Source organism: Schistocerca serialis, chromosome 3, assembly GCF_023864345.2.
Source record: "Schistocerca serialis cubense isolate TAMUIC-IGC-003099 chromosome 3, iqSchSeri2.2, whole genome shotgun sequence".
Classification (NCBI taxonomy): Eukaryota; Metazoa; Arthropoda; class Insecta; order Orthoptera; family Acrididae; genus Schistocerca; species Schistocerca serialis.
The window spans coordinates 699,045,101-699,065,724 of NC_064640.1; the positions used below are offsets into that span (position 1 = coordinate 699,045,101).

At 42.0% G+C, this 20,624-nt stretch overlaps 1 protein-coding gene across 3 annotated transcripts in view; it reads right to left on the reverse strand.

The window, feature by feature from the left end:
* The window catches only part of LOC126470566 (uncharacterized), a 280,645-nt gene that overhangs the window by 191,266 nt on the left and 68,755 nt on the right, over positions 1-20,624 (reverse strand). For all 3 annotated transcript variants that reach the window (XM_050098510.1, XM_050098507.1, XM_050098508.1), the window contains exons 8-10: positions 5,482-5,605; positions 2,974-3,126; positions 371-561 (exon numbers count right to left, since the gene is read on the reverse strand). In XM_050098510.1, coding sequence (XP_049954467.1) covers positions 371-561; positions 2,974-3,126; positions 5,482-5,605 — 468 coding nt within the window. The remainder of the gene's footprint in view (positions 1-370; positions 562-2,973; positions 3,127-5,481; positions 5,606-20,624) is intronic.

Below are 20,624 nucleotides of genomic sequence, written 5' to 3' on the forward strand. Positions count from 1 at the left end.
TTGTTCTTAGGGAATGAATATGAATCAAATTGCATATTTAAGCTCATTTTTTACACATTCCTAAAATCCTGAGAATTATGCAAGCAGTTCACACAGTAAATTAGTCATAGTATAAGTAAAAATGCTTTCATAAACAGGAATTATTTTCACAAAAATAGTCATGCATAAGATATATTAAACAAAAATAATAACTGGCAGCAGACAAACTTTTTATGACTTGCATACAATTATCATCACTTTATGTCATTTTTCAAAACATCAAATCACGTATCTCCGATATTTCCAAGTTAAAAAAAAAAAAGAAAAAAAAATCGGGGGGGGGGGGGGGGGGGGGACTATTAATCATAATTTAAATTATTTTTTGACTTACTTGTCCCATTAATAATTTTTCCTGCTGGTTCCTCTCCTTTCACACTTTTCAGTGTGACATTCAGAACAGCACCAGCTGGAGATGGCATTGATTCTTCATTTGTCTGTTTTTTTGGAAGAAGAGTCTTAAGTGTCTTTGGCAGCACCTTCTCAGTTAAAGAAGTTCCTTGAGTCGCTGATACCAACTCAGCTCTGCAAGAGGATTACTGTTTATTGACTGACACAGTGTACAAACATCAATGTTAAACAGCCCCTGTTCATTTGTTATTAGTTTGTTTATGATGAGGTATTTTAGTAGAATAGCTCCTACAACAGATGTGAAACAAAGTCAGAAATTTTGCCACAAAAATAGCGGAATGAATGACAAGAAAGATACATGTAGTAAGTACATCGCAGTAACTTTTAAATGCAGTTTTATACTTATAAAGAAAGCAATCACAAGTTGCACAATATTTGCCACCAATATTGTTTTCTATGTTCAGCTTTTACAGTACCTCTATTCCTTTTCTCATTTCTTCAGGCTCTAAGAAACTGTGATGGCAATGACAAATACATCATGGAATCAATGTTAGTTTTTCCTTCAAGCATCTTTAATCCATTTAGAAGGTGGCCCAATAATATTTAAAGCTTTCTGTTCTGTTTTTTGTGCCACATTAACATACAGAAGCAGTAGCCCAAACGATGATGATGATGAGGAGGAGGAGGAGGAGGAGGAAGAGAGGAACACAATGATGACAATTATTGTTATTTTATGTGATGTAAGACTGCTTAGTCAAGAATCAATAAAAGAGGAGCCCAAAAAAAGCTATACTTGATTATTTACCAAATTTGTGAAGTGATTCTGCTTAAAAGTTCAACTTCTAAATATCATTCACACAGAACACACACCCACTATCGCCAATGACTGGATGAGTTCAGTATCAAAGTCACTGGTGTAAGTCCCAGCAATGTAAATCTAGAAGTCACCGAGAAGACATTTTCATATTTCTGAATTTCAGCAACATCTGGCTAAAGAAAGGGTGATACCAAATGTATCACAATCTTATCATTTAAAATGATAAAGCTGTTGCACTCTTAGATGTGCAGCATAAAGTAATTTCTTAATTCAAGAAACAGTTCCCTATTCTTAGCATGTATTACTACATCAACTGCACATTCAAACTTTACTACTAACAGCTGTGAGAAATCAGTGTCTAAATGTTGACAGATGTTAAAAATATCTTGGATGATGTGCATTCCCTAACTTAACAACGGCTTCACCTTCTAGGCTTCAAACTGTACCCTCAACAATGAATTTAGTAACTCATTTACAAAATACAAAAACAAAAAACATGTGGCATAGCACTGGAATTATGGATGGAACCATAGTTCAATTGGACAATGGTGGAGTAGGAATCGGCTTCGGCCTTTCTGAGAGACCCATCCTGGAACCCATCTGATATGGTTTAGGGAAAAGTGAAAAAAAAATCTGAAGTACATATTTGGCGAATTCAGTTACTTTCTTTCTGAATAAGAGTGCATTGTGTCAAATGAAGTACCAACTCACTTGGTGCTTGTTGTCTGATTGCTTAACAGGACAGTTATTAGTACCTCTTCGAGTATACTGCAAAGCAAGGGTGTTGATAAGACTTATCTAGTCACATTTATCTACTTTCACATTCAAGCATTTTTCTCAAACACCACATGCTAAGTACACAAATACATAAGACAATATATCAGGTAAATGACTTGCCGATTTATTTACAGGACATAGATGAGATACCACCTTACACAAACAAAAATTTCATACCCTTCAAACTGTAATAAAGACAATTTTGGTAACTTGTGACACACTTAAAATTAAAGGCTCTGAAGACTACTCCCTGTCTGCAAATAATGAGTGTGTCCCACAAGGAAAAGGACAACTCTTTCACATCCAAAAAATATAAAGGAGGTAAGCATTTCCTGGGTTGCTGGATTTACCCATCAAAGCTTACAATGTTTAACTTACAGTCGATAATTTTCTATACATCCATGACTGTATTTCCTTATGTATGGGAACACCTCAGCCACTGATTCCCTCCCTACCCGCCCCCCCCCCCACCCCCTTCTAGAATTCTCATCTTATGACTTTTTTGAAGAAGCGTGATAATCCCTTTTATCATACACTTCACGACAGCAGATCAGTCTGCAACTGCAAGTATTATATAAATACATATTTCTTATGGTCACCATAATCCTTGACAGCAACCCCACCCCCCCACCCCAATCCCCCTCCACAAAAATACAATTTATTTTCTACCATGGTCTATTTCCCCCCCCCCCCCCCCCCCCCCCCCCTTGACAAAGCAGGTGTGTCCTTCAGGGTATATGTGGATTTGTGATAGGTCTTTTCACTTTATATACAATAGTTATTTATTATTATTAGGAATACAAACTTAAAGCAACAGCAGGCAGTAACTGCAAATATTTGCCAGAGGAGAATAGACATTTCCAGAACTACTTCTTACAGGCCATGAGCAGAGCAGATTTAAAAGCTACAACCACTCTTTTTGTGGACAACTTTCCATATACCAACATTGAGTCAACCACTTATAAAATCCAATATGTCAATTAGTACCGTACCTGACTTGCGGTTCATTAATGCTTTGAAACCGGACATCCTCAATAAGTTCACTATGGTCCTTTGGTCTGAATGAAAACTCATATTCAGGCACAGGGAAATGAGACTTGTAGTGGATTAAATCTATTTTTTTCAGTAATTTCTGACCATCAGGGCTGAAACAGAATTTAAACAGAAGATGTTTATACAGTTCTTAGTGTAGGGAGTTACATGTACATCTAGAACATAAACAATGAGTTGTAATAGAATGTCGCCTGCCTACAGAAATTACTTGTTCTGAAAGAAAATATGCAGCACACAACTCCATTAACCTGTTGAGGGGCAATAAATCTGATAGTTAAGATTTCTTCAGTGTAAATTTTTAAATACTTCTCTCAGTCATGTCATTACTTCCTGGCAATGGTGTTGTTTATAACACAACTGATGAGATGACTATATTCCTGGAGGAGCACGAGATCAAATTTACTTCTGATCGATCTGTATACGAACTCTCAATAATTCTGATGAAGAGGAAACTCACCAGCGTAACTGAATTATTGTAATATACATGTGATTCTTCAACTTCTCCCGGCGTATTTCTTGCTCGAACAGTCCACGGGTGTACTGCCGGTCCATAGAAAACGAACGAGCACCCAGGGCGGACGAGGCAGTTACACCGACGCCTCCACAGATGCCAACGCCAGCCTCTCAGCGACCACCGATGCGCAGGCGCAGACCGCGGAGAGCACGCCTCGCAGGGGAAGGGGATTTAGGACAGCCGCCTGCCCTCAGGAGCTCAGTTCATCAGTGCACCTGACGATGGTGACATGTCTGATCACCAAAATATTGTGCCCGTTGGACACTATGGACCAGCAGTACACCCGTGGACTATTCGAGCTATTGCAATATACAATTTAGTACATGCAATAGCACCTTACACAAACAGGATGAGGCAGAAATTCTGTTATATTCTCAAAGTTTCTTCCAAGGTTCGCACTTCATTAAACAACCACTATCTCACAACTACCACAATGAACTCAATACTCCTGTTTGAAATTTGTGACACACGGTAAGTTAAGTTAGCTAATAGCTGTTACATACCCCAAGTCAGAAAATCCCTTTCCTACAGCCTATATGTCAGTGTGCATAACATTTGGCACATATAGAGGAGGAATAACCCAAACACACACGCATAACATTAATACTGTCATTGTCTTGCCCCACAAGTCTAGAAATAGATTTCCCTGCCATTTCTCCCCATTATCCAATAATCTATGTGCACATGACAACTAACTGGCAGTCTACCCTCATGTTGAAGACAAGGGTTTTCAGCCACATTCCTCCCCAATGCAATTACAGTGATGTAATCATTGTTACTTATGTTAAAGTTATAACCAGAGGATATAGTAGTAAAGACAGCCTTCTTAATGTGCTTCACAGAACTTGTATAACACTTTGTTCCCAAACATCTGACTCTGTGTATGGACATTCTTTATAACCTATTCCCTTTAGAGATGTGAAGTTGGTTCACAACTCATATTCCGTTAGCCAGCACATTCATCAAATGTCAAATGTTAATATTTTTTTAAACACAAATTTCATTGATGAAATACAAATAATTCTACATTTGGTCATAGTTTGGAATGAGTGGAGTGACTTGCAACACCAACATGTGGCTTTTTTGATCCCATAGTACAACGTAGATTAATTTCCATTTCCTCTTCAAAAGACGTCTATCAGTTCCATCTGGTTTTATTATGACAGTGATATTTGCTTTGAAATCTAGGATGGAACATCACTGTTAGTTAAACAGAGATGTGTATAAAATATGGAGTCTAAGACCTAACCCCTCATTAAAATAAAAACATAAAGCCAAAATACACAATAAAAGAAAGATCAACCTTTATATAGTTCTGCCATTTCAGCTAAACGTAAATGTATCCGTTATCCTCCTCTTTCATCCTCCACTACAGACACTCCAATTATAAGAGCTACACTTGTGATAAGCAAGACTGATCTCCAGTGTAAAGGTATCCTTATCTGAATTTTACATTATTTTCTACATGCTAGGCACAGAAACATCCACAAGGTGGCCGAGTAGTGAAGATGTGAGAAAAAATATCACCAAACAAGCAGGTATAGCTGAATAAGCTTCAAAAATGTGAGGTCCAGAAGAATAATGGAAAAACAATCTTATACACACTATTTTAATGAATGCAAATAATAATAAATTTTCAGGTATGCGCAGTGTTTAAACTTTAAATTTAATCACTACAAAGTGCACTGAAATGTAAAAAAAATGTTTACGAACACATCTGTCTCTAGTGCAGGACAATTATATCTAACAAACAAAAAGACACTATGAAAGCTAATGAAAAAGTGAAAGTGATTAAAATACTAATTACTTCAATAGTGGTAATGAGCATTTCAACAGACGAGTATACTACAGTGGCATATTATCATTTCATTCAACATTAAACACACACACACACAAACCATCAATCAAATACGTGTGAAGAGAACATCCATACCTTACATAGTATACATTCCATTTGTCATTATAGCCAGGTTTCCTCTGCACAGCATATTTTGACCATCCTGGAGGCAGTTTCTCACTTCTGATACAGACCGTTGCAAGGTCATTGGTTATTTCATCTACAAACATAATTAGCTCCGTCATTGTGATAGCAAACAGCAGTTTTCACAATATATAATAAAATGTGGCATATACCAAGTGGCAATCAAGGGCTGTTTCTGTATTGAGTCCGGAAATATTTTCAATTTTGTTAACAAATGCTCATATGGAATTTCATAAAAACTCCACTAAAAAGAGAAAAATTAGTTTAAGTGTATCTTATAAATGCATTGTAAACTAAATTGTAAGTTTACTAGCCCATTTGGCAGAGAAATTTCAAATTAGATTAGTGAGATATTCAGTGCAAGGAGGATGATAATTTTGGATGCGGTGCATTTTGAATGGCCCACATCCAAAATCATGCTAATCAGCACCTTGAGGAAAAGTCAATAAGTCATTTGCATGGGGGGAGTAGTTTATAATGCATTTAAGTCCACTTCACCTCTCCAGCACTTTATGGATGAGGCCCAACAGTTCACAAAATTTCAGAATCTGTGTAACACTGGTATCAGTGTTGGCAAGGATGGTAAGCAGGTCTTCAGCCAAATTGAGGGCTGTCCTAATGTCAGTACATAAGACACACATAGCCTAAATACACATAACAAACTTCATAGAGTGGTGGATCCTCTTGCTGTAGGAGGAAACTGTGTGTTAAAGGGCTATTTCCTACGTGCAGTCTGGTGTGCAGCACTTCCTGCTATCGGTAAGGTTGGCATAAGTCTACCATGCCTGTGTAGTTGATTTGAGTGACCACAGTTTGTCTTCTGTCACCTTCAATCATTCCGTTTCCTACTGATGCATGATTCATCTCTCAGATAGTGAGATGAAAGTGTACAAGGGAAGGGCATGTCAACATACAAGACCATCCCAACATGCTTTTTAGGCTGCTTTGTCAGCTATGTTGTTCTCCCAAATTCCGACGTGTCCAGGTACCCAGAAAAAGATCACCTCCTGCCACAGTATTGGAGCCACTGTAAGGAGTCATAGATGAGCTGAATCAACTAGTATGCTGGATAAATTTGGTGGATCATTTGTAGTGCACTGAGTGGGTTAGAATGGATGAGAAACCTCGTACTGTGATGCTTGCGAATCTAATCCAGTGCCAAGATAATTCCATATAACTTTGCATCCTAATTTGTAAATTGTTCCAGAAGGCACACTTTGAAAACCCTATTAGGGGAAACAGCTGAACAACCAAGGGTGTTCTCTTTCTGGGATCCATCCATACAAACAAAATAAAACTGTGGTACTTTAAACTGCAGAAAACAGAGTTGTAAAAATGTAATCTGGAGTACAAGTTTTCTTGTACTGCGTCAAGCTTACAATCACTCTGGGCCTCTGAGGACACCAAGGTAGCAATCTGTTCCATCCCTGACTGTGTATTCGGAGGTCTAACATACCCAGATCTCTGAGGCAGTCAGTAGTAAGTATACCAAATGGCTTGGTCACATGGGGCCGATTCCTGAAGAGCTACCCAAAGTTGAGTTTGACTGCCACACTAAAATGCCAATGTCAGAGATTTTCAGTGCCTGTTGAGCCAGAAGGAGTCATAGCTGAATACAGAGTGGTGGTTCACCAGCCTCCACACACAGACTCTGAACTGGGCTGGTCCAAAAGGATCAAATCTATATTAGAATGCTGTCAGGTGGACAGTGTCTAGCATCTTCAGGTAGGAAATATGGGCCGATCCATAAACCGCACATCCATAATCTAACCATGATCTGAAAAATGGCCTCTAAAACTGCAGAATGTGGGACCTATCACATCCCCTTGCCTTGCCCCTGAGGCATTTCAAAATGGTCAATGATTTGAAGTCCTTTGTTCACTGGTCTCTCAGGTGCAGGAGCCAGGTTAATTTCGAGTTGAATAGTAGGCCCAAAAAGTGTGCAGTGTCTTTAAAATGTATAAAAAAAAATATTGCCCCCACTATGAGCTCTGGTTTATTAAAACTTGAAAGAACATGGTTAAAATTGACACATCTCTGGTGAAATCCTAAAAGCAGTTTTATTAGTGCAAGCTTCCAGCCCCCTCATGGTCAGTCAGCTCTAGTTGCCTCATTGTCGTTATATGATCAGAGGATCAGCAGAAGACTGTGAAGTCATTCACCAACAAAGCGCACTTAACTGGGCTCCTGACTGTGGACGAGATGCCACTGATAGCGATTGCAAACAATGTAACACTGAGTACACTGCCTTGAGGACCCCACTGTACTGAATGCACCAATCAAAAAAGCTGCACCAATGCGACAGTGTAAGCATCAATCCTTAAGGAAGGATTAGATAAGAAGTGGCAGATGATCACATAGTCTCCATTCATGTAGTTGGTGAAGGATGTTTTATCTCCAAATGGTTGTGTATGCTCCTTTGAAGTAAAAATCACCAACCACATGGTTTTGGTGTCAGAAAAGGAATCCTGTATCACCATCTCCAGCAGAACTGTCATGGGCAGAATGACAGCACCTGTAACTGCACTGCGAACACCACAGGTGACCTCGGAATTTGAGCCAGATGAGGCCGTGGTTGACTATATGCTCGAGAGTCTTACACATACAACTGATAAGGGCTACACTGCAGAACTGTTAGGATCTGTACAAGCCTTGTCTGATTTCCATACTGCAATTAGTGTTTCCTCCTTCCAAGATGTAGGGTACTGATCATGAAACCAGACCTGATTGAAACAAGACAGGAGTTTCCCTTTGATTTTTGATTTCAAAGAATAGATGATAGAGGATGGCATAACAAGTCCTGGAGCGATGTCCCTGGCCATGAACAGAGCTGATTTCAATTTCCATATGGAGAATGGAAGATTGCAGATCACCTCATTTTACGAGAAGAAGCAGAGCCTCCTATTTCCACAGTCCTATGAAACACCAGGAATGCAGGAGTCTGTCTGAATAACTCAGTGACAGTAAAATTGTGTTCAGCTACAAACTGGGCCATGTTTTTAGTAGTGTCCACCAAGAACCCGCTTCTCAGCAAGGGCGTAAGGTGAGGTGTAGTGGCCCTGCCTGAAATCTGCCTTTCTGAGTCCCAAACTTGCCAATTAATGAGGTCACGAATTCCTTCCTGGAGTTCCTCCTCTGTTCCTTTATCCTCACTTGTTCTATAACAGATTTGAAGGCCCATAGATTTTCCATAGTTGGATGATACTTGAGTTTCCGCAAAGCTGCACACTTGCCTCCGATTGTCAAGAGACATCTGTCATTCCACCATGGGACAGGTCGTTGCCTGAGGTTCTTGCTAGACTCAGGAATGGAATCTGTGGCAGCTCCTAGAATCTCACAGGTGATTTAGTCCACCAGCTCCTGGGCACAATTCTGTTGTTTGAACATGGCCTGCATAGACTGTATCATGATCAATTTGGCCTATGAACCATCCATTTTTGTGATCTCCTGTCAACTGCAGTCCAAGTGAGCACACGAATCCACACCAGAAAGTAGTTAATGGAATGCAAATCTGTCCTCCCTTCCCACTGAACTAAGTCTGCAATAACTCAGGGGCAAAAACAACATCAGTGGCTGAAAATGACAATGTAGCTGTGGAAAAGTGCGTCATCTGACCACAGTTCAAAAGGCAGACATTATCTGAATGGGTGAGGCACTTGAAAATTTGACCAGAGAAAGTGGTAGCCAAGCACCACAGAATATTATGTACACTGAAGTCCCACATGAGGAGGAAAAGGCGGGGGAATGCTGGGAAGAGTTCTGTAAATGCATCTGCTTCCAACAGATCAGCAGGTGGAAGATATAAAGAACACAACCTGATTTTAAGTGGTGTGACAACTTCCACTGCAACTGTTGGTACGGCCATGGTAAGTGGGACAGGACAGGAGAGAAGTGCATCTGTCACTGATGACAACAACTGCTCCATCCCTAGCCCTGTCTCCATTAACATCATGCTTCCTGTAGGGGTGGTAACCCCTTAATGCAGGTACGTCAGTGACTTTCAAATGAGATTATTGTAAGCAGATGCAGAATGCTCTCCTGGCCAGGAGCTATAATGATACCAAATGTGATTGGAATCCATTTTAAGTTCCACTACAACAAAGATGTTCCAGTGGGAGCCACTGATTAGCGACGGTTGTCCTTGTCGTTATCCGTTGATGGCAGTGATTTACTGAAGATGTAGGGGACATTAGACAGTGCCTGGCTCACCGGTTCCTCCATATGGATATCAATATCCTCAACAGTAAAATCACAATCAGAAAGGAAGACTGCTCACTGATTCAAAGGTGTAGCTGTCACTTTATTCAATTTCAAGCGACTTTTTTCCTTACTTATAGGAGGAGTTGCTTGCAGGGGCAGGGGTAGAGAGAGAGGATGGCTTAGTGGGCATCTGATGATATGCAGCAGTATGTGGGTGAGGATCCAAGTCCATCGTCAATGGCTTAAGAATGATTTTGTGATTTTGGGTTCAAATGTAGATTCCTCCAACCCTGGAATCTGGCATGCTGCCTGGTAGGGCGAAAATGAATGTCATAATGGTACTTAGAGAGGAACAATGCCCAGTGCTGCAGTCTGTGGGCCGCCCTATCCGGAATCTGAGAGGCGGAGCCAAATAACGGTATTAATGGCTTATGGTCAGTGATTAACTGAAACTTTGTGCCATACAAGAAAGGGTGAAACTTGGTAACAGTGTAGACAATGACCAAAGCCTCTTTTTCCACCTGGGAGTAATGGGCCTGTGCGGGACTAAGAGTTTTAGACGCAAACGCCAATGGCTGCTCGGAGCCATTTGCATTGCGATGGGCCAGGACCGCCCCCACCCCATACTGCGAAGCATCTGTAGCCAGGACCAACGGCTTATTGGGGTCAAAAGTAGCCAAACAAGGCGCTGATGTGAGGAGGCCCAACAACGAGGTGAATGCCTGCTCGCTTCGTGCTGCGGCTTGTGACAATTATGTCGTCCAGGTAATTAATACAATGAGGGATTGTCGTCGTGACGTGCTCAAGATAATGCTGAAATATCACCGGGGCACTGGATATTCTGAAGTCCAACCGCTGGTATTGGTAAAGGCCAAACGGGGTGTTGGCGAACGCCAGCCGTTTGGAGTCCTCATCAAGTGGTATCTGATGACAAGCCTCCGAAAGATCGATTTTCGAAAAATATTGGCCTTCCGCCACGTCGGAGAACAATTCATCATAACGAGGCAAGGGATAGGTGTCCACCACCAACTTGGAATTAATGGTGGCCTTGAAATCGCCACGAAGACGTAATTTTCCCAAGGGTTTCCTGACAATAACGAGGGGCGAAGCCCACTCACTAGAAGAAATGGGAAGAACAACCCCAAGGGCTGTCAGCCGGTCTAGCTCTGCTTTTACCTGACGGCGGAGAGCCGAGGGGATCTGCCTCGAGCGTAGAAAACGCGGGCGAGCCGACGCCTTCAACGTCAAGTGAGCTGCAAAGTCTGAAACATGCCACAGGCCCTCCTCAAAGATATCCTTAAAGTCAGAGGTCAAAGATTCCAATGATTGATAGGGAATGTCTTCGGAGACCAACTGTATGGTGTCTGCGATAGAAATACCGAAAGCTTGAAAGGCATCCAATCCAAAATGGTTAGCGGAGCTCGCATCACTGACAACAATAAAAGTAAGAGGCCGAGTGATTGATTTGTAAGTAACGTCGGTAGTGAGTTGACCCAGGATGGGAATGAACTGTTTATCATAACTGCGGAGACGCCAGTAAACTGGTGCCAACGGGGGCGACCCAAAGTCAGTGTAAGTTTGTGCATTCAACAAGGGAACTGCCGCGCCCATCTACTTGCAGTTGTAGTCAGCGCGACCGAACCGACACCTCGATAAAGAGTTTGTGTGCTGATGCGTCGGGAGCCTTGCCCGATTAACTTCCTGAACGTCAACGTCCATGTCCTCTGTACCTGCTTCCTTCGATTCGTTTGAGGCTGAGCGGCAAACTTTAGCAATGTGTCCTTTTTTATTACATTTGCGACAAATGGCCCAACGCTGGGGGCACTCTGACTGATGCCTGAACTCTGTTTACCCGCCGTGCGGGAGCGGCCGTAACGGCTGGATTGTACTGCTCGCACGTCGTCCACCCCGGACGCGGTGGACGCGGCCGCGCCGCCCTGAACCGCCGCGACGTCACACTGTGCTTCCAACTGTTGACCTGCGGCATGAGAAACTTCATACGATTGAGCAATGGACAGGACTTCCTCAAGGGAAGGGTCTTCCAACTGCAGGGCCCGTTGCCGGACCTCCCTATAGGGGTTGACCAAACAATGACGTCGCGCACCATAACGTGGGCATATGACTCTCGCAACTGCTCCGTGACAAAATGACACGTGCGACTAAGACCGTGCAGAGTAGCGGCCCACGCCCGGTAAGACTGATGGGGCTGTTTCTTGCATTGATAGAACTCGACCCTAGCCGCCACAACATGCGTGTGGCGGCAATAATATGAAGATGGCAAGGAGCACAATGCGTCAAAAGACAAGGACGAGGGTTCCTGCAACAGCGCTAGCTGCCGCAAAACTTGATACAGTGAGGGAGATATCCAAGACAAGAAAAGAGCACGACGTACCTCCGCATCGGCAACATGAAATGCCTGGAAATGCTGCCGAAGGCGATATTCATAAGCGTCCCAATCCTCCGCCGTCTCATCATACAGGGGAAAGGGAGGAGGCAATGGCGCTGGAGCAGACCACGTGGAGAGCAACGCCGGTAGCGCTTGTGTTATGGTTGCCATGAGTTCCTTCTGCTGCTCAACCAAAACCCGCACTAAATCCTCCATGCCGTAGATAAGCTGCAAAACCGGAACAATGACGCAAGACGCAACACGCGAAAGAACGACCCTACTCATCGGCAATTGTGTAGTAACACGATTCACGATGTCTGTCGCACTTCACATAGTGTAGACCGGGAACGGTCCGCTAGGCATGCCCGATGTCCAACTGACTGGGAACGGCCCGTGCTGCCTGAGTTGTTGTTGTTCCGCCGGCAGAGGGCGCGGCTGAATTCTCGTGTGCCCTCTGGTGGAAGGGACTTCACTTGCGGCAACTACTGTCCGTGACGCGCCATATCAATGTGCGCCTCCCACGATCTTTCTGCTGGCTACTGCAGTATCAGTTTATGTGGATGCTTCACACTTGGTGACGGGATACTTAAGAAGTGGCAAACACCAGGTTGAAAGCTTAAAGCTTTTTTAGCTTCAGGACAGGGTAGCGTTAATTTGAACTTCTGAATTTCCTTTTCTCGTTATGAAACCCAGACTTTCTGCTCCATACTGGGCGATCCCAGAGCAATTTATACATTTTGAAGGAAACCCGTGAGCTGAGCCTCCACAACTTCCACACACAGCCCTTCTGTTACATGTCATAGCAGTATGACCAAATCATTGACATTTGAAGCACTGGGCTGGGTTGAGAACTAATGGTCAAACCTCAAGATGGCTATAACATGCAAGAATATGTTCAGGTAATTCTAGAGTGTTGAACATTAGAATAAATGTTGCAGTTTTTTCAAATGTTCCAATGACTATCCACATATAGTTCTGCACTTATGAAACCCATTTTTTTTTTCCATTCTTCACACAATTCCTCAGAGGTCCATCTCCTTTATATTGGCGCAGGAAACCATACCTTTACAGAAGTGAAGGGTGTTATGCAACTCACCCCAACAGTGCAGTCACCTAAGGCCACATATCCCAGGAGCTTATATACATGGTTTGATGTGGCAGTTTGGCTAAATGGTTCAAATGGCTCTGAGCACTATGGGACTTAACTTCTGTGGTCATCAGTCCCCTACAACTTAGAACTACTTAAACCTAACTAACCTAAGGACACCACATACATCCATGCCCGAGGCAGGATTCGAACCTGCGACCGTAGCAGTCCCGCAGTTCCGGACTGCGCGCCTAGAACCACTAGACCACCGCGGCCGGCGATGTGGCAGTTTCAATTAGAGGTGTTCCATTATCAAGTTACGCAACACATTTTTAAGAACCCAGCAATAACCTGCAATCTCTTGTGAATATAGAAAGGGGAGACCATCCGAAGGGTCCCTCCGCTCCCTTGATTACAATGTAGGTGTCGTGGAAGACTACGGCCTGTTATTATAATTTTGAGAGTACTAAACAGGCGAACTGACCAAACAAGTTCTCTTTGTTGGGTGGGTGTAGGTACTACCTAATGGTACACTGATCCTATCAGCAGTAGATGTGAATTTAGGTCACTCCACAGGGATCCCAAGAGCTGCCAGGGAAACAAGCATCAAGTTAGACAAATCCCCATGTGGTTGAGCAAGTCTTACACAACTTTGAGAGGGGGTGGGGGTGCACAGGTGCTGAAGAGGTGCCTGCTACAAACTGTTTTAGTTCCACAGCCATTAACTACCTCATCACACAGAACACCTTGATGGTGAGTTCTTTTGATATATATTGATATTTACGTTACTTGCAGTCCAAGCAGTGCAGCCAGGGCCCCCGTTCTCTGAAACATCCAACATTCTACTGCTGCACCTAACAATGATAGCTGGAGTATGCCCTGAGTTTACAGCACAAGAGGTCTGGCACTGTTCATCAGCCCCAGCTCGGGAAACCTGTGCTCGTCATACCTATACCCAACCACTGCTGGTGGAGTCCCCGATAAAAACCCAGCCCTCCCTCCCCTAAATTGTGGGACACACTTCATCATGCCCATTGGCTGATGCCTGTCTGGTTAGGGTGACCCTGCGAGTAGCTACACTACTGCTGGCATTGCCATCAGCGTCACTGACACTCACAAATCCTCCCATACGACACTAAAGGTGTCTATGATAATGTGGTGTCTCCCAGGAGCAGATAATTACTCAACATGAAAGTAAAACATGGAAGACCAAAGACCGCCAATAGTAATTTAGTATGGCAGCTGTGTAGCACTGACTTGACTTCACAGTTCCATCACACTGCAGTATGATGACACAGCATCAACAGAAGTTCCACTTAATTGATACTGAAAGACAAATCATTATTTTCAGTTTTGCTGTCAGGGGGGGAGACGTGCAGAGAGGGGGCATGGGAGACGGGCAGAGAGGGGGTGGGAAACGGGCAGAGAGGGGGAGGGGGAAGGGGAGACGGGCAAGGAGGGGGAGGGGGAGACGGGCAAGGAGGGGGAGTATTTGAGAAAGAGAACACTTCGCGATTTGCATCAAACTTAATATATAATATCAAACCTTTATGAAACTTTTCTCATTGACATTCCCTACAAAATGATGCAAATAAAATTTTTTGACTTACTATATTTCACTGTTCATAAAGTAAAACGGCCATATCAGGCCTGACATTTTAATACATTGCTTCTTTAGTTCTGTCATCATAAACACTGAGATGCATGAAAAACTGCCACATGAGGATGACATTTTAATTTATTATGTCATTATTAATACTATTCTCAATGTTTTGCAGACAGTATACACATACTCCACTGAATGTAGCTGTATAATTAGATCAGTGTATGACACACAGTTCAGTAAGTATGCTTTCATAAACATTGAGATGTGTGATAAACTAGCTCTTGTTTAAAAGAAAGCATAAATTACCCAGAATATACTATCCCAGTGTTTGATAATGAGAGCACTTAACAACTTCTAAACAAACTTCAAATGTAAGTTCAAACATTTTCTAAGCTTTGTCCCACTTACATGCTAAATAACAATTACTTATAACACATTAACTGATTTGTAAAGTTACCAGAAGTTTGAATCTGTTTTATACAGAGGAGTTCCATTCATTAACCCCTTGCCATACCACTTACTTCAGCAAAATCTGTGCCCAAGCATTTGGAGATGACATGTCCTAAATGGGCCAGCATGATGCACAAGACAATCTTAGTATGCGCCATCATGAGAATATCTTTTATGTAGCAACATGTTCATTTGTTTCCCATGCTACGGCTATTGTTTATGTCAACAGTAATTTAATTCTTGTGCAAACAACTTTTCAAAACATAAATATACATTTTTATGCATAAAAAATACTTGAACAGAAATTGTAATTTTCTAGATTGTCTTCAGGTGTGACTTTTTGAGAAGAAATGTAATAATGCTACACCTAAAAGCAGATATTGTCAACAAATAATTTAATTACAAGAAGAAACGCTTCTCTTGAACAAATTTCTAATAGGAAGATACCTACAACTATAAAAATTAGTAGTCCTGAACGGTATGGTACTTTCAAAAGCATTGTGGTATATGTAAAGCCACTTTACACTCTGCATGTTCCCACACTGTTTCACTTCAGACTGTGTTTTACCCTTTGCACATCCTCATTTTGAGGCATCATATAGTCATGCTTTGGGCAATGAGCGCAATATTTCACTTGGAATGAAAGAGTAGTGAAGGTATCCCACACTTCTCATAGACCAGTAACAGGTCGTTTTTAAAAATTACCTCTGCCATATTTATTCAGTAACCAACATATGTTTACTTTCTTTGACTGTGTATTATTTTACAGGTACTGTACATACTGAACAGAGACCTATCTGGCATATAAACAAAGTTTTTTATATCTTTTGAGGATTTTCCTCATGACTAGGAAACAGGACAACATCTGATCTTGACGATCAATTCCACCAATGGCCTTATGTATTTATATGTGTTCAACAATCACTACACTTTCAAATTTTGTTGATATCATTTACATGTCACACTTCCCTTACTTTAAAATTTATTTCTGACTATTTTTTGGCATATTTTGCTAATTGCTGCGTAGTCTCCTGATAACACTTGCATTTTCCTTATGTAACTTTAAACAGATTCTGAGGGAGGGGGACTAGTTGTTGTTGTTGTTGTGGTCTTCAGTCCTGAGACTGGTTTGATGCAGCTCTCCATGCTACTCTATCCTGTGCAAGCTTTTTCATCTCCCAGTACCTACTGCAACCTACATCCTTCTGAATCTGCTTAGTGTATTCATCTCTTGGTCTCCCTCTACGATTTTTACCCTCCACGCTGCCCTCCAATACTAAATTGGTGATCCCTTGATGCCTCAGAACATGTCGTACCAACCGATCCCTTCTTCTGGTCAAGTTGCGCCACAAACTTCTCTTCTCCCCAATCCTATTCAATACTTCCTCATTAGTTATGTGATCTACCCATCTAATCTTCAGCATTCTTCTGTAGCACCACATTTCGAAAGCTTCTATTCTCTTCTTGTCCAAACTATTTATCGTCCATGTTTCACTTCCATACATGGCTACACTCCACACAAATACTTTCAGAAATGACTTCCTGACACTTAAATCAATACTGGATGTTAACAAATTTCTCTTCTTCAGAAACGCTTTCCTTGCCATTGCCAGCCTACATTTTATATCCTCTCTACTTTGACCATCATCAGTTATTTTGCTCCCCAAATAGCAAAACTCCTTTACTACTTTAAGTGCCTCATTTCCTAATCTAATTCCCTCAGCATCACCCGATTTAATTAGACTACATTCCATTATCCTTGTTTTGCTTTTGTTGATGTTCATCTTATATCCTCCTTTCAAGACACTGTCCATTCCATTCAACTGCTCTTCCAAGTCCTTTGCTGTCTCTGACAGAATTACAATGTCATCGGCAAACCTCAAACTTTTTATTTCTTCTCCATGAATTTTAATACCTACTCCGAATTTTTCTTTTGTTTCCTTTACTGCTTGCTCAATATACAGATTGAACAACATCGGGGAGAGGCTACAACCCTGTCTTACTCCCTTCCCAACCACTGCTTCCCTTTCATGTCCCTCGACTCTTATAACTGCCATCTGGTTTCTGTACAAATTGTAAATAGCCTTTCGCTCTAGTTATGAACAAACAAAGTGTAACCCTTATTCAGTATGGATTCTGACAAGTCCATGACATCATTGTCTGAGGCATTATTATTCTGATCAGTTTTGTACTGGTCAGTATGTATTTTGAAACCATATAAAAAATCAGTATTTGCGTCTCATAGTTAGGGAATTTTTTAATCCAAATTTTGCTATTTTCGATGGATTCAATTATTTATAAGCTAAATGTCCTTTATATTTCATTACAGATCTGTCTCTACTTACATTTTCATCTGGTGTGTAAATTTCTTAAAATATTTTTCATTTCAAAAGTTGCTGATATGTCGTATCCTTCAAATACGGTCAGTTAATGTCAGCAGTTTCATTATTTAAAAAAATGTAGAAATCTCAAAATTTGTTTAAATCTTTTAAAAGACATTAATTTTAAATTTATAATACTAGTCTTTTAGACACACACACTTGGATATTTGGTTTTCCAACTTTAACTATCAAAATGCACAACGCATAATAGGCCTTCTTTTTGTCAAAAATAAAAGGGTATCAAGTGTAGCCCACTTCCCCTTTTTTGTTTTTGTGTGTTTTTTTTATTATCTCTTAACTGATGTCTGGAGAGATTTGTTTCTGTAACAAGTATTTCGCAAAGTTTGTCAGCAAATATAACAGAAAACAGGTCTAATAACCATGGGTGTACACCTAAATGATTTGAAACAGATGCTTTTATGCCACGAGTCTTGGAATATTTCCAATGATTTGTATGTTTTTTTGCTCCCTGCCAAATCTATAATACACATGATTTAAGTACTGAATTTTAATTTCAACTATCACCATCTACAATTAAATATTTCGCACACTTTCTACTTCGTACAGTCACGTCGCTATCACTTGATTCTTCATCACAAAGTCTATGTAAACATCCCTCTCTTTTTTCTTCAAAAAGCAAAGTACAAAACCAGTTGGTTGGTTGGTTTGGGGAAGGAGACCAGACAGCGTGGTCATCGGTCTCATCGGATTAGGGAAGGAGTGGGAAGGAAGTCGGCCATGCCCTTTCAGAGGAACCATCCCGGCATTTGCCTGGAGTGATTTAGGGAAATCACGGAAAACCTAAATCAGGATGGCCGGACGCGGGATTGAACCGTCGTCCTCCCGAATGTACAAAACCAGTAGCACGCTCGCTTTGTAATGTAGATTTAATGGATTGTCATTAATTCTCGTGGGGTATTGCACGAACTAAACAATGACTGTTAACTGATAATGTTTGTGCCACGAGTTAAGATTCATGATGTTTACATTTGGGCCAACTTTCATTCCTACGAATGTGACTTGCGTTTTTTGCATTTGGCCCGCATTTGTTTCTATGAGTCTGACTTGAGATATTCATGTTCAGTCCAAAATTGTTATCATGATTTAGGCTTATCAAAGAACAGCAAGGAATTAAAGAATCGAGGTGTTATTGGTTACTTATTATCTGGAAAGAAGGTCTATAGGGTTAACAACCACCTACATCCCACAGGAGTGTGAGTGAAAAGAGGTGACATTGAAGCATAACTCAGGAACACCAGGAGCAGTTTCAACCAAATTTGTATATAAATAATGTGGGGGTAAGATTCCCCAATACCACTTGGGGTATGGGTGTATATGAGAAAAGGTGAAATAAAAATGTTCGAAAACGACCTGTTGATATTTATTTCCTGTACATGGGTGACTTACATGTGTGAAATACCGGGTGATCAAAAAGTCAGTATAAATTTGAAAACTTAATAAACCATGAAATAATGTAGATAGAGAGGTAAAAATTGACACACATGCTTGGAATGACATGGGGTTTCATTAGAAAAAAAGTATTGGTAGACGCGCGAAAGATCTCTTGCACGCGTCGTTTGGTGATGATTGTGTGCTCAGTCGCCACTTTCGTCAGGCTTGGCCTCCCAGGTCCCCAGACCTCAGTCCGTGCAATTATTGGCTTTGGGGTTACCTGGAGTCGCAATTGTATCATGATCGACCGACATCTCTAGCGATGCTGAAAGACAACATCCGACGCCAATGCCTCACCATAGCTCCGACATGCTTTACACTGCTGTTCACATTATTCCTCGACTGCAGCTATTGTTGAGGAATGATGGTGGACATATTGAGCATTTCCTGTAAAGAACATCATCTTTGCTTTGTCTTACTTTGTTATGCTAATTATTGCTATTCTGATCAGATGAAGCGCCATCTGTCAGAAATTTTTTGAACTTTTTTTTTAATAAAACCCCACGTCATTCCAAGCATGTGTGTCAATTTGTACCTCTCTATCTACATTATTCCGTGATTCATTCAGTTTTCAAATTTATACTGACTTTTTGATCATCCGGTATGTCACATAAGCATATGTTAAAAATCTCATCCTAAGCCCCAGGATCGATTTCTGAGAAACTTGGTAAACACGTTACTTACTTTCTGGAAGGAATTAATGTGGGGTAAAAATAAACAATCTCCCATCGAGATGGGGGTGATGGACAGAGATGGGAGTAGGAGGTGGACAGAGAGAGGGGCAGGAGGAGGTGAACAGAGAGGGGGGGAGTAGGAGAGGAACAGACGGAGGACGGATAGGCAGAGGTTCTGGAGTAGGTGGATTAAAAGGAGGAGGTGGTAGGAAGAGACGGACAAGAGGAGGTGGCAGGAAGAGACAGACAAGAGGAGGTGGCAGGAAGAGACAGACAAGAGGAGGGGGGAGGAAGAGACGGACAGGAGGAGGAGGAGGAGGAGGAGGAGGAGGAGGAGGGGGGGGAGGAAGAGACGGACAGGAGGAGGAGTAGGAGGGGGGGAGGAAGAGACGGACAGGAGGAGGAGTAGGAGGGGGGGAGGAAGAGACGGACAGGAGGAGGAAGAGACGGACAGGAGGAGGAGTAGGGGGGGAGGAAGAGACGGACAGGAGGAGGAGTAGGGGGGAGGAAGAGACGGACAGAAGGAGGAGTAGGGGGGGAGGAAGAGACGGACAGGAGGAGGAGGGGGGGAGGAAGAGACGGACAGGAGGAGGAGGGGGGGAGGAAGAGACGGACAGGAGGAGGAGGGGGGGGAGGAAGAGATGGACAGGAGGAGGGGGATGGTGAGATGGACAGGGGGAGGAACAAATCAACTGAGGAGGGCAGGACGAGATGGTCTAACAGAAGTTTCGAATAAATAAATATCCGGGCAACACCAGGTTTCTCACTTAGTATAAGGAGGTTTGGAGATTAAAGGGACTAAACTGCAAAGTTATCTGTCACAGCGAATATAAAATAATGTAGGAGTAGCAAAGGCAAT